At 39.2% G+C, this 15,901-nt stretch overlaps 1 protein-coding gene across 1 annotated transcript in view; it reads left to right on the top strand.

The window, feature by feature from the left end:
• The window catches only part of alk (ALK receptor tyrosine kinase), a 289,826-nt gene that overhangs the window by 129,827 nt on the left and 144,098 nt on the right, over window positions 1-15,901 (top strand). The window contains exon 7 of the mRNA XM_062041724.1: window positions 11,084-11,203. Coding sequence (XP_061897708.1) covers window positions 11,084-11,203 — 120 coding nt within the window. The remainder of the gene's footprint in view (window positions 1-11,083; window positions 11,204-15,901) is intronic.

The following is a 15,901-nucleotide window of genomic DNA, read 5'->3' as shown; positions in this document are numbered from 1 at the left end:
ATAGATAGATAGATAGATAAGACAGACAGAAAGACCGACAAACATATAGCAAAATACGGTGTGCATGCACACACGCACACACACACACACACACACACTGTTAGATGGCAAGATGCCGCAGATCGTGTCCTGGGGAGAGAGCGCATATTTCACGACCATGTTGACCTATTTGCCCGAAGTGAAATATTTATTTGAACGCTTTAAGCTACCGAGAGCTGTCCCCCCTTTCTTAAACTTACGGTTTGACCTTATGTATTTCCCCTGCGGGATAATACGAATTTCTCTTCTGTAATCTGTTTGTGTTTTCTCCGTGTGTCTGATGTTTACCTATGCAGATTACGGAATTAAGGGTGTTTACATATGCATATTGGGGAAATAAGGGCGTGTTTATATGAAAATTATGATAGACACGCACGCGCTAACCATTTGGCATTCAGCAGGTGGGAACAATTTGGTAGTTTAAGAACACGTCATGAAATGTAATGGACTCCTCTTAGAAAATCACTTAGGAAGAAAGATAAGAGGAAAAGTTAGGAACTTGTTGCTGAATAAGGCCCAATAACTCCAACTCTAACTTTTTGATAAAAATCCCCTCGATAATGTTGCGTTTGGAAACATGTTTGTTGGTCTCATCTGCAGTAATCACAATATAGGGAATGTGACGCTAATAGAAGGAAACAAATCAGAGTAAACTTTCAATAATCCAAAGCATCCGACATATCTCATTCAGGGCTTTCTGTGTTTGACCACACATACTTGGTGCTCCTCCCTCTTATTTGATATGCGTTTATTCCCAATGTTATGCTAACCAGTATTTCCTCCGTGCTACACTTCAAAACACACAACACTTCTCCACCAACACGGTGTGTTCACAGACCATGAGAAAAATGACCATCATAACAAACTGTGGTAAATTTTAAATGTGCTTTATAAATAAAGTTGATTTGATTTGATTAACACCAGCAGGTAGTTACAATATGAATGGCTTTATATAGTTTATTATTTGCGCAATATTGACTAATAATGCACTGAATATTTGGCCGGAAAGAGACGTACTTTAATCACCGGAACAGTGCTCCCGAAACCGATGTTTTGATGACGTAAGCAATACGCACGGGGTTGTTTGGAGTAGAGGCAGTGTGTCCGCGCGCTGTGGACGTACTTTAATATATTTGTTGAGATATCTTCACAATTTAAGATGACACTGGCGGCTTTTAATGAGAGAAAGGGTTCCAACAAAGTAAAGCAAGTGGGACATCAGGCTTGCTTTTCGTCATGGACATGGCGCGACAGAATCTAAACAGAGCCTCGTAACACAAGTACAGTCTCCAAAAACATCAAAGATGCCAGATGTGTTACCAGTCCTTTGTATTAAAGAAAAAGTAACAAAGTGTTAAAGAAATCTCTCTAAAAAAAATTAAAAAAATTAAAAAAAATTCCACAAATTACATTATACATTTAACAGCAACAATTTAAAAATAGAACAAAATGATATTATGTAAGAAAAAATGTATATGGTAATATCAATCAATCAATCAATGTTTATTTATATAGCCCTAAATCACAAGTGTCTCAAAGGGCTGTACAAGCCACAACGACATCCTCGGTACAGAGCCCACATACGGGCAAGGAAAAACTCACCCCAGTGGGACGTCGGTGAATGACTATGAGAAACCTTGGAGAGGACCGCATATGTGGGTAACCCCCCCCCCCACCCCCTCTAGGGGAGACCGAAAGCAATGGATGTCGAGTGGGTCTGACATAACATTGTGAAAGTCCAGTCCACAGTGGATCCAACACATCAGCGGGAGTCCAGTCCACAGCAGGGCCAACAGGAAACCATCCCGAGCGGAGACGGGTCAGCAGCGCAGAGATGTCCCCAACCGATGCACAGGCTAGTGGTCCACCCGGGGTCCCGACTCTGGACAGCCAGCACTTCATCCATGGCCACCGGACCTATGCAACTCCCCCTCGCAAGGGACAGGGGAGAAGAGGAGAGAAGAGAAGAAACGGCAGATCAACTGGTCTAAAAAAGGGGGGTATATTTAAAGGCTAGATTATACAAATTAGTTTTAAGATGAGACTTAAATGCTTCTACTGAGGTAGCATCTCTAACTGTTACCGGGAGGGCATTCCAGAGTACTGGAGCCCGAATAGAAAACGCTCTATAGCCCGCAGACTTTTTTTTGGCTCTGGGAATCACTAATAAGCCGGAGTTCTTTGAACGCAGATTTCTTGTCGGGACATATGGTAATACTATACTTAATAATAACAGATTTGTTTTAAATGTATATATTTACATTTGTTTGCCTTTTTAAAGAATATATGCATCCTAGCAAATCATGCGAGGACGTCATATTGACCACGCCCCTAACCACACCCCCACCGCCACAGGTATGTTGGCAATTTAGGGGAAACCCTGACATTAACAAAATAAAAATGTCTTACATTACGATCATGCTTTGTCAAAGATGTTTTGTAATGTTATTTTGTGATATTTGCACCTAAAGAAATGCTGGTACATCAGTTTAGGAATATGGGGCTGGGTGGGTTGTTGGAGAAGGGGTTTCTAGCTGGCTGAAATATTGTGGAAATTATTTTATATAACATGTTCTGGTCGAGTCCTCAATTACAGAATGATTAGTAGGCTCAATATTATATTTTATTTATATAGAAGGTTAAAACATTTTTCATGCAGGAATAAGAAGACCATTAACTTGTACAACATGTAATTTACAGAATATCTGAAGCATTTATTCAGGTAGAAATATCACAGTTTACAGCTGGGATACCCTCCCCCCCCTCTGAAAATTATATAGGGTGCACTTATTAATGATGAAAAATTATACCTATCTGCGATTACTAGCAATACATTTTGAGTTAACTATTACCAAAATGTGATTAATCGCAATAAATATTTTAATCGTTTGACAGCCCTACTATATATGTATGTATAATAATAATAATAATAATACCTGGGATTTATATAGCGCTTTTCTAAGTACCCAAAGTCGCTTTACATGTTAAAAACCCATCATTCATTCACACATGTATATATGTCTATATATGTGTATATATATATTTATGTACATATGTCTGTGTATATATATCTATGTAAACATATAATTTGGTGATGATCTGGATACATTACAAAAGAACATAAATGAAGAGTTGTATAAACTGAAATTATGGTTTGACTGGAACAAATTATCTTTGAATGTGAGCAAGACCACGTTTATGTTCTTTGGCAGGTTCAGGTTAAACACACAGTTGAAGATAGAAATTGATGGGGTGGCTATTGAGCAAGTGCACAAAATCAAATTCCTTGGTGTAACAATTGACGACAAGCTCAGCTGGAAAGCACATATTACACATGTAAAATACAAAGTAGCAAGAAGTATAGCAGTCATAAACAATGCAAAGCAGGTTCTGGATCATAAGTCACTCCACACTCTCTACTGTTCTTTAGTCTTGCCATACTTAAACTACTGTACTGAAGTCTGGGGTAACAATTACAAAAGTTCGTTACAGTCACTAATCATTTTACAAAAAAGAGCAGTAAGGACCATTCACAAGGTCGGCTATCTGGAACACACCAATGCACTATTTCTACAGTCTAAATTATTAAAATTCACCGACATTGTCTCATATCAAACAGCAATAACTATGTACAGGGCTAGGAACCATTTGTTACCACTGAACATTCAAAACATGTTTAGTGAACGTGAGGGGGGGCATAGTTTGAGGAGAGAACTCAATTTTAAAATTCAGATGAGAAATTCCACCATGAAAAGTTTTCGCATTTCCATCACAGGTGTCAAGTTGTGGAACAATCTGAGCGAAGTACATAAGCAAAGTCCAAGCATCAATGTTTTTAAAAGAATGTACAAAAATATATTGTTCACAGGATATAGTGAACTGCACTAAGAGTCAGTGGGTTTGTATGTGTATGTATACTATGTATACACGCTGTTGTGTCACATTCATAGTTACTTGTTAAATGTGTGTTGTGGATATATATATATATATATATATATATATATATATATATATATATATATATATATATATATATATATATATATATATATATATATATATATATATATATATATATATATATATATGTGTACGTACTTATATATGTATATGTATTTATATGACATAAAATTTTTATATACTATTATTATTATTATTATTAAACATACAGTAAGTAATAAGAGGGGTGGGAGTTCATAAGTTTTTACTTCTTCTCACTCCTTTTCGGATATGTTTACATTAAATGTTTATTTTCATTTCTTGTTTCTTTTGCTTTTTATTATTACTATTATTATTATTATTATTATTGTTTTTGTTATTAATTCTTGAATGGCTTTTTTGTTGTTTTTTTTCAAAATTTGTTGTTTTTGTTTTGTCTACATATTCGAAATAAACATGAAAATGAAATGAAATGAATGAAATGAACATATAATTTATATAAAAATATATAAATATAAACACACACAGTATAGACATACTGTATACACTGTATATATAGCATGATAACAGCAGGATATTTATGTGTAAGAGAGGAGTGACTGACTGATGATTGTGTGACAAAATTCACGGGTCTTATTCTTTTATTTCTGATTTTTAACAAGACACTGTGAGTTTGTCTGTGTCTGATGTTTTTTGATTCAATATTTTAGCTGTAAAAAGTGTCACGCTTTCTACTGTGTGTGCTTGGTTCCCTTTTTCAAGGAACACTTTATACATGTGAAGGTTGTTCAGTATCATTGAAAGAAATTCTTAAAATGCCGTAGAAAAGGGTAAAAGCTAAACACAATACAAACACTCACAATATGACTGACAGAATGCAAAAATATTATGACCGACCACCTCAAATAACTGAATTATTATTCGCTGAATAAAAGAATGCACATGAAAATATACAATGTGGGGTTTCTTTTAATCTACATTTAATGATAAAACACTGAATATTAAGAACATATGAACGCCTCTCCTCTTTACTTCCCAGACGACCATCTCAAGAGCAATCTTTTACAATAAAGCAAAATGCAACAAATATGCAACAAACACGGCGAAACATGAACACAAAGGACAAAAAATACCCACACCCATATAATAATAAGCCATATAGTATCACTTTTCTGCAGAACATAACTTTGTTGTAGAAATCTGCTTCCGTGTCCCTCCCTGACACGTCCTAGACTGGCTGATGTAAACAAACCCCGCCCAGTCTGCTTCTTGCCTCATCTGCTTAGAGCTGATGTGACATAGATTACCGTAATAACCCGTGTATCACTCAGAAGTGCAGATTCCAACCATTCTATAGTTCAAGACTTAATTTGAAAAATGCACTGCACATCATATTGGCGGCTCCAGTTTCGATGGAAAAGGTGTAAAAAATAATTTGAAGACGTTTAATCGTTTTAATTTGCCCATGTCTGCCCTAAATGTATGTCTGCTCTTAGAGATCTTGTACTGGAAACACATTTTGTTGTACTTTTAAGTGCAATGGCAATAAACTTACATTCCTTTCTTGTCAGAGCAGAGAGGAGACGCACACCCACTCTGTGCAAAGCTGCCACTGTTTCTGCCGTGGTTTAAAGGCCTACTGAAATGATTTTTTTTTATTCAAACGGGAATAGCAGATCCATTCTATGTGTCATACTTGATCATTTCGCGATATTGCCATATTTTTGCTGAAAGGATTTAGTAGAGAAAATCGACGATAAAGTTCGCAACTTTTGCCCGCTGATAAAAAAAAAGCCTTGCCTGTACCGGAAGTAGCGTGACGTCACAGGAGCTAGGATTCCTCACAATTCCCCGTTGTTTACAATGGAGCGAGAGAGATTCGGACCGAGAAAGTGATGATTACCCCATTAATTTGAGCGAGGATGAAAGATTCGTAGATGAGGAACGTTACAGTGAATGACTTGAGAGGCAGTGATGGACGTATCTTTTTTCGCTCTGACCGTAACTTAGGTACAAGCTGGCTCATTGGATTCCACACTCTCCTTTTTGTATTGTAGATCACAGATTTGTATTTTAAACCACCTCGGATACTATATCCTCTTGAAAATGAGAGTCGAGAACGCGAAATGGACATTCAGTGCCTTTTATCTCCACGACAATACATCGGCGAAATGCTTTAGCTACGAGCTAACATGATAGCATCGTGCTTTAACTGCATATAGAAACAAAAGAAATAAACCCCTGACTGGAAGTATAGATAGAAAATCAACAATACTATTAAACCGTGGACATGTAAATACACGGTTAATGCTTTCCAGGCTGGCGAAGGTTAACAATGCTGTGCTAACGACGCCATTGAAGCTAACTTAGCAACCGGACTGCACAGAGCTATGCTAAAAACATTAGCTCTCCACCTACGCCAGCCAGCCCTCATTTTCTCATCAACACCCATGCTCACCTGCGTTCCAGCGATCGACAGAAGGACGAAGGACTTCACCCGATGCGTTTGGCGGCCCGGAGACGTAGGAAGTCAAGGTGAAGTCGGCGGCTAGCGCGGCTAGCGCGGCTAGCGCGGCTAGCGCGGCTAGCGCGGCTAGCGCGGCTAGCGCGGCTAGCGCGGCTAGCGCGGCTAGCGCTCCAACAAAGTCCTCCTGGTTGTGTTGCTGTAGTCCGCTGCTAATACACTGATCCCACCTACAACTGTCTTCTTTGCAGCCTTCATTGTTCATTAAAAAAATTGCAAAAGATGTCCAGAATACTGTGGAATTATGAAATGAAAACAGAGCTTTTTGTATAGGATTCTACGGGTTACCATAACTTCCGTTACTCGGACTTCGTCACGCGCATACGTCATCATACCGCGATGTTTCAGCCGGATATTTCCCGGGAATTTTTAAATGTCACTTTATAAGTTAACCCGGCCGTATTGGCATGTGTTGCAATGTTAAGATTTCATCATTGATATATAAACTATCAGACTGCGTGGTCGGTAGTAGTGGCTTTCAGTAGGCCTTTAAAGTGTGAGATTTATGTACAAAACCCAAAACCAGTGAAGTTGCCACATTGGGTAATTCGTAAATAAAAACAGAATACCAATTATTTGCAAATCCTTTTCAACTTATATTCAATTGAATAGACTGCAAAGGCAAGATATTTAATGTTCCAACTGAGAAACTTGTTTTTTTTTTACAAATAATCATTAACTTAGAATTTAATGGCAGCAACACATTGCAAAAAAGTTGGCACAGGGTCATGTTTACCACTGTGTTACATGGCCTTTCCTTTTAACAACACTCTGTAAACGTTTGGGAACTGAGGAGACCAATTTTTGAAACTTTTCAGGTGGAATTATTTCCCGTTCTTGCTTGATGTACAGCTTAAGTTGTTCAACAGTCCGGGGTCTCCGTTGTGGTATTTTAGGCTTCATATTGCGCCACACATTTTCAATGGGAGACAGGTCTGGACTACAGGCAGGCCAGTCTAGTACCCGCACTCTTTTACTATGAAGCCACGTTGATGTAACACGTGGCTTGGCATTGTCTTGCTGAAATAAGCAGGAGCGTCCATGATAACGTTGCTTGAATGGCAACATATGTTGCTCCAAAACCTGTGTGTAAATAATGTAAATAATTCAATGTATACACTCTGATGATTATCTTGTGTGATGACTGTATTATGATGATAGTATATATCTGTATCAAGTGGACAAGTTGAAAAACTTATTCGAGTGTTACCATTTAGTGGTCAATTGTACGGAATATGTACTGCACTGTGCAATCTACTAATAAAAGTTTCAATCAATCAATCAATCAATACCTTTCAGCAATAATGGTGTCTTCACAGATGTGTAAGTTACCCATGCCTTGGGCACTAATACACCCCCATACCATCACAGTTGCACCTATAACAATCCGGATAGTTCTTTTACTCTTTGTTCCGGAGGACACGACATCCACAGTTTCCAAAAACAATTTGAAATGTGGACTCGTCAGACCACAGAACACTTTTACACTTTGCATCAGTCCAGCCGGCGGCGTTTCTGGGTGTTGTTGATAAATGGCTTTCGCTTTGCATAGTAGAGTTTTAACTTGCACTTACAGATGTAGCGACAAACTGTAGTTACTGACAGTGGTTTTTCTGAAGTGTTCCTGAGCTCATGTGGTGATATCCTTTACACACTGATGCACGCTTTTTGATGCAGTAGGTTTAAAAAAAATTCTTTTTTGATGTAAATAGGCACTTTCCAAAAGGATTCAAATGTATCTTTTGAAAATATACACTGTTTGATGTATATCTTAAAGACAAAACATCGCCGCTATTTTTTTTCAGACACGGTCGAAGTTTTAAACTTCATAAACAGTTTATAGATCCGATTGGGTACACCTGCCCACTTTTGGATCGATACAGAGCTGCATCAAAAAAAGTTGCTTTTACCAGCATTCATGTCAATACATGTCGCACGTCAGTGTTTTTATGCAAATACCATGATTAGATTAAAATTATACTTTATCCTACCTTATCTTGTGTTTCCTCAAACCAAGTAGTAATGTTGCAATGCCGTTTACTTTTTCTGCCTTAGTTCAGCGGCTAATCCAATTTTGTAGTAGCCCAAATGTCGTGGGCAAATAAACACAGAATTATTTACTTTACAGTATTTATTTTATAGACATAGAGCAGTCAGGAGAGCATGAAACAAGAAGGAATACTGAAGCAGTCTCGCTCAATAAAGAGGGAGGAGGCTTACCGCCACATGACCACATACTGTATGTACACCCACCTCACTGTGACATCACAACGCAGCCAATCTTTAAAAAAAGACTGCAGGCAGAGGCATCCAAAACTGAGTGCAAGCTCACACCAAAATGCATGAACCTTATGAGTTGACGCTTCTGGCATTGTTTAACACAATTATTCAACATTGTCTCAACATTTACAGTCGTGGTCAAAAGTTTACATACACTTGTAAAGAACATAATGGCCTTCCCAAAGTCCTGACTTAAATGTGTGGACAATGCTGGATAAACAAGTCCATGTCAGAAAACCAACACATTTAGCTGAACTGCACCAATTTTGTCAAGAGAAGTGGTAAAAAATTCAAACAGAAGCTTGCCAGAAGCTTGTAGATGGCTACCAAAAGTGCCGTATTGCAGTGAAACTTGCCAAGGGACATGTAACCAAATATTAACATTGCTGTATGTATACTTTTGACCCAGCAGATTTGGTCACATTTGCAGTAGACCCATAAAAGAACCAAACTTCATGAACGTATTTTGTGACCAACAAGTATGTGCTCCAATCACTCTATCACAAAAAAACAAGAGTTGTAGAAATTATTGGAAGACAGCCATGACATTATGTTCTTTACAAGTGTATGTAAACTTTTGACCACGACTGTATAAGTCAGAAAAGACAAAAATCCTCAAAGGTGCCCCTCAACTTGTCAATAAATGTACATATAGAATCGAACCTCATTGAGTATACCAGTGACGTGCGGTGAGGTTCATGGCTAGTGAGGCACTGACTTCATCACAGTCAGATTTACAAACATATGAACCCTAAAGAGTATCTTATTAACCATTTGATTGGCAGCAGTTAACGGGTTATGTTTAAAAGCTCATACCAGCATTCTTTACACATATAAACTGTAGCACACAAAAAAGCACATTTAATAAAAAAATATTATTATGGTCTTACCTTTACTTATAAATAAAGTCCATGCGCCGCTCCTTCTGAATAAAAGCATCGATAACTTGTTTATAGAAGTCTTCCTTATCTTTCTTCAGTTTTAAAAGTCTCTCTGTCTCGATGGAGATCTTCATATAATTATTACCTCCTGCTTCGATTGAAAGTCCAGTTTAGAAAACTGTTTTATTTTAGATATGTAATCCTCCATGTTAAAAGTCCAGGCTAGAGGAAAAAATAAACGCTGCACTTGACTTGCTAACTGTTGCTGCTTGTTGTCACTTTTTCTGCAGCCGAGTAGTCGCAAGAATGATCCCTGGGATCACTAGTGCCCTCTACCACCAGGAGGCGGGAGAACTGCGAGCCTCACCCAGTGCGTCTTCGCAGCAGTTTTATGATTGCTCAGCACAAGAAATACGTTACACACATACAGTTGTTGACAAAATACACTGTACATTATATACCTCAGCTAACTAAACTATGGAAATGTATAATATAATTCATATAGCAATACGGTCTCACTGCACAGCAGGCCAGCAGTTAGCCGAGTCATTGCACAATCCATGGTGAGGCTCAACTGGCTGCTGACTCACCGCAAATCTCTTCTCAGTATTTGAACGGCAAATGTGAAAATTAAGCGATTTGGAATAAAAAATAATCTAAAACTGGTGAAGTTAAATAGAAAATAACTTTATAGTATAATCACTGGATACATATAGGAATGTAATTAATTTGATTTCTTTTTACATTTTTGTTCTTTCCATGATGGCATGTGAGGCCCCGCCTCACCTGCCTTCCCTGACTGCACGTCACTGAAGTATACCATATGTGCGACTGCAAGCTTGGCCACACACTCGCTTCAGGTTGAATAGTTCCAGCCATGATTGAACAAAGTGTTGTTTTGTGAGCGAAATGAACACTAGCATTTTAAATAACCTTCCATCACACACCAGCTGTTTGAGGTTTGACCGTGATTATGAGGCTGATGTTGTGCCATGCCAGCTGCAGATAGCAATGCACAAATGTCATTCCTGAGAGTGATTCATTGATACAGGCTTAACTAAACAACCATGAAGACTCCTTTCTTCTCCACACTGAGACGTACAGAATAAGACAGACTATTTACCATTTTCCAGGTCAGCCCTCCGACCATGCAACTAAAATTAGTCACCACCGCTTCAACATCTTTGGGAGTTAAAGGTTGCTCCATCTTGTGCAGTAAATAGTCAATCAGGCGGAGTTTTTGCTGGATGAGATCAAGGTACCAGCGAACATATCATTTCAGTCCTTGAAATGTAGTTGTGGCTCGGGGCTTAATGGATTTCTTTTTTTTTTAAATAGCCTTCTTATTCATATCTTCCAGACTGATGTACAAGGGGTGAGAAATGCAAGCGTTTTTATTAAATGTTATATTTCATTTCAGCAAATGGAGAATTTCCACCGGTGGCCAGCAGCACAACAAGGTTGGCCCTTGGACCACCAATCACTACCACGCCTCCGTCCGTCGGGATCCCACTGATGAACTCCCACACCACTGATTACTGTAAGTGTGAATTTGCGTGAGCGATGGATGTTTTACCGCCTGAAAGAAGCTATGTCCCAGTATGCATTCTCTGCGGTGTTTCTTCCTCTGTCATTCTTTGACTCTGCATCTACCTCCTACGCTCACACATGCATGCGCAGATTCACAATTACCCAAAATGCACCGGGTTTGACGTGATATGTGGTAAAGTAAGTGCGCTCCCACCCACTGGTTGGCATCCCGCCCCGACAGCATGGGTCCTGTAGATATCTCTTTTGGCAATAAATGGAGCAGGACGGGCAGTTACGAAGTGTAAAATCATTCAATTTGTCTCCTGAGAATGTCAATGGAGACAGTTACACAGACTTGACATTTTCCCACTCACGCTCTCTTACTTCCTTCCTTCAGGAGGGCAACAATATTGGAAGTCATAAATTTGTGTTAGTCATATCAAACCTGCTCTAAAACACATTTCCTCAGTCAGTACTTTGAAGTGCTTCAGCTACACGTGCTGAACTTGCTGAAAAAGTGAGTTGTTACTCGTCTCCAGTTATACTGGATAGGAAATCTTTTTTTATAGCCTTGGGTAGTAAACATGCTTCTCTGAAATCATTTAACACTAAGCGTCTTGCACTTAAATAAATGTGAAGTGGTTATAAGTGTTGTGGTTAGGGATACGGTTTTCTTTTCAGTGCAACTCATCTATATATCCATCCCTCCATCCGTCCATCTTTGTAATCGATTTTCACTCTCTGGCAGAATGCGTTAATACCATCCATGCCCTGTTAAAGCCCAGAAAATTGATTTTGCTGTGTGCAGAGGCTTCAATTTCAAACTGGTTTGACAAATCACACCAACCCTCCTTGCCTATTAAATGCTCTTCAATGTCAACTTTCTCTTGGAAATGGTTATCGCACATTCACACAAAGACAAAATATATCAAAATCTCACTTACAAAAATAGAATAACACAGTTTTGAGGTAATATTTAGTATGTAGTTTTAATACAGTGGGATCTCAACTAAAGACTGTTTTGAGGTAAGAGCTGTCTCTCCGCTAATTGTTATGCTTGAGGTTGCGATTCGGGAGTCCGTAGCGTAGCGAATAACACAGTGAACCCTGTAAGATCAAAGCAGAAAGAGTCGATAATAGCAGCCAGGAATGTTAAAATAATATCAAAACAGCAGATATCCATGAAAATATAGAGAAACTGATGTTGTGTTTTTGACGGAGAAGCAGCTGTTATGAAATACTGTAGAAGTCCACTCTGCAAGGTAAATGCTGTATGTTATTAGTACATTACTTCATATACTGTAACTGCTGTAGTTGTTTGGACTACATTTTTCATACAATATTTGTGATCTACAAGAGTGGTTTTCTTTTAAAAAGTTATGTTACATGTTAAAGTTGTGTTTTTTTGGGGGGAGCAAGCATGGCTTAAATTGGTTTAAAGTACCAGTATAATGAAAAAACAAGCTGATTTTATATGCTGAGTTGTGTTTCATTGTATTCCTCCACATCAGAAAACACCTGGCTCTCCAACTACCACCATAATGACCAACTTTATAATACAGTAGCATTGTAGGCCTTAGTATTGATTAAAACCAAGGCAGCTGTTTTATTTAACAAGTGTATTTAATATATTATAATAATATTTGGTTACTGTTACAATACACACAGTTTGAACAGTAGCACTGTGTTTGAATAATTAATCAAGTGATTATTTGGCACACCACTAGATGGAACCCGTGTATCACTAGTGGTACGTGTACCACAGTTTGAGAATCTCTGCATTAAACCGTGTCTTGTATTCCCAATCCGCAAAGTATGTGAAAATACTGTCTAAACATCACAGAATGCCACCATTTCAGACGGCCATTTTGAATATTCTGCTCCGAATGTCTTCAGCAATTCCCGTAGATTCGGGGTCGGATGACATCCCAAGGGGAACTCATCTGCACTCTGCCCATATCAGCAGATCAGTGATACTGAAAATACGCAACCATTAGAAAAATATGTGCTGTTTATCATTCACAACCCCTATGCATTCGAAATCTTCTTTTCTTCTAAATAACCATCCAAAACCCGCCAACAATACTCTATTTATATATCGTGACCTGACTATTAACCAAGTATTATCTATACACCTGTATAGCAGTGATTTTCAAACTGTGGTACATGTACCGCTAGTGGTATGCGGGCTCCATTTAGTGGTACGCCAAATAATCAAATAAATGATAAATGGGTTATACTTGTATAGCGCTTTTCTACCTTCAAGGTACTCAAAGCGCTTTGACAGTATTTCCACATTTACCCATTCACACACACATTCACACACTGATGGCGGGAGCTGCCATGCAAGGCGCTAACCAGCAGCCATCAGAGGCAAAGGGTGAAGTGTCTTGCCCAAGGACACAACGGACGTGACTAGGAAGGTAGAAGGTGGGAATTGAACCCCAGTAACCAGCAACACTCCGATTGCTGGCACAGCCACTCTACCAACTTCGCCACGCCGTCCCTCACTTAATCACTTAATTAAAGTTTGCACGTTATAGTACATGCAAACCTTTAGTAAATTATGTCTAAAGTCTACAACGCCCCTCCTATCCAAAGTACGAAATGTTTCTTTCCACATGGATAGCTGCAAACCCCGCGTAGAAAACAGCACTCAACACAGACGACATGATGTCATCAAAACTCACCGTAAGCATTTACACACACAGCACCAACACGGATGAGGTGATAGAAGAAAGCTAAGCGTATAATAAATCAATTTGTGGCAACATAGGAGAAAATTATGTACAAGTTTCACTTTTGCATCTCATTGAACATAACTGTGATGCGTTCAAAAACCCCTCAATCAAAGTTAAAAACAGAGGTGTCACTTATTTTAAAGAAGACTTAACTCCCAGGCCATGCTATATTAAATATGTATGCTATTTTTGTTTAAAAAAAAAAAAAAAATTCAAAACAAAGCCACATAATTTAGAGAGTTTATCTAAATATGTTTTAAATATGTTAATCTCATCTTTAAAAAGTCATGATCTTCTCCTATTTCTAGCACGATAACAACCTGGAACACGCCTCTGAGAGGCTGGGAAAGCTGGAGGTTAAGTATGCTTCCATCAAGCAGAAGGTGCAGGCGTGCGCAGATACTAACACACCATCTTAGTGTTGTCATCATGGAAGAGTGGAAGAGGGTTCCAGTAACAACCAGTGTAACGCTGGTGAATTCAATTCCCAGGGGGATTAAGGCACTGCTAGATAACAATGATGTACTGCTCACACTAAAAATATTGACATTTTGGACACAATGTTGACATGTTCTCCATGAGGTGCACTCGCTTACAGCCAGGTTAATAAATATAGGTCATCGACACAATTATAGTATTTTTGGCTCTACACACCACAACTGTAGATTTAAAATCAAACATACAACATGTGCTTTATCTGCAGACTGTCAACTTTAATTTGAGGGTATTTAAATCTAAATCAGCTGTTGGAATTACAACAGTTTATGTGCCTCACATTTTTAGGAGACTAAAAGTAATGGAACACATTATTGTAGCACAATAGTACCCACCTCTGGTCATAAGGTAAATGTTTTTCATATCTACCATTTTTAGTAATTTCATTCAATCAAGCCTTTTCTAACATTGCACACTAAACATTAGGTACTGTTATGATCCACTGCCCGGATCATGTTCTGTTTGGTTTTTGGACTCCCTAAGTTCCTGTTTTGTGCACCCCTGGGTTTTGTTTTCTGTTACTATGGGTGCTCATTGTCTTCACCTGTCTCTGATTGGTGTTTGGGACGCTCACCTGTTTCCCGAGCACTGATCAGAGCGCTATTTAATAATGCCTTTGCCGGTCAGTCTGGCTTCCTAATTTGCTACAAGCAACACTTAACGACGGTTTGATTCTTGTTTTTGTATATTAGCTTCCATGGTAAGCTCATTTTGTTTGCTAGCTCCCACGCTAGCCCCCTTAGCTTTTGCCTTCCGTGCTATGAGCACATTTTTGTTTGTTCCCACCTGATTTATTGCTTAAATAAATCATTTCCTACCTGCACGATGTGTCCGAAGTCCGTCTGCGTCTTGGGAGAACGACCAAGACCATCACTATGCGACCCGGTCGTTACAGTAGGAAGCCAGCAGCCTACAGTTCTCTCGCAACGGGCATGGAGGAAGTGGATGAAGGTATGTGGATGGTGCTCCGGGCGATGGAAGCGGAGACGCTCAACTATTCTCCAGAGAACAACGAGAAAATGATGTGGGGACCTGGACGTTCGCTGGTTCCCATTGACTCCGTTTGGCCCGAGGACATTGCCGCTACGCCGCAGTACCGGACGCACCGGCAAAGACGGAAGCCATCAAGGAAGGCTTCGCCTCGCTGTCAGGACGCGTCGCTCCCGCAATCTCCTCCTCCGGTACACAGCACGCCACAAGCAGCCCAGTCTTCCCCTCAGAGTTTTGGTAATCCAATTCATCATTTTGCCTAACAGTTCACCGACTGGGCTGTCAGTCAGCTGGAGATCCGCAACAATGACGTCACTCCGTTGGCACCCCCTGATGACGTCACTCCACCCATTAGTGATGACGTCATAGAGCAAGAACTTTTTTCCCAAACTTCTAATTCATTCTGTCAGCCACCTCCTGAGGATTTTATTTCCAAGATAAAACATTATCAAAAAAATTTTTTACAGACCCGCTCACCAGGT

The sequence above is a fragment of the Entelurus aequoreus genome, linkage group LG03, assembly GCF_033978785.1.
Source record: "Entelurus aequoreus isolate RoL-2023_Sb linkage group LG03, RoL_Eaeq_v1.1, whole genome shotgun sequence".
In the NCBI taxonomy this organism is placed as follows: Eukaryota; Metazoa; Chordata; class Actinopteri; order Syngnathiformes; family Syngnathidae; genus Entelurus; species Entelurus aequoreus.
Note: the sequence above shows the minus strand (reverse complement) of the source record. Positions and strands in the feature narration are given on the sequence as shown.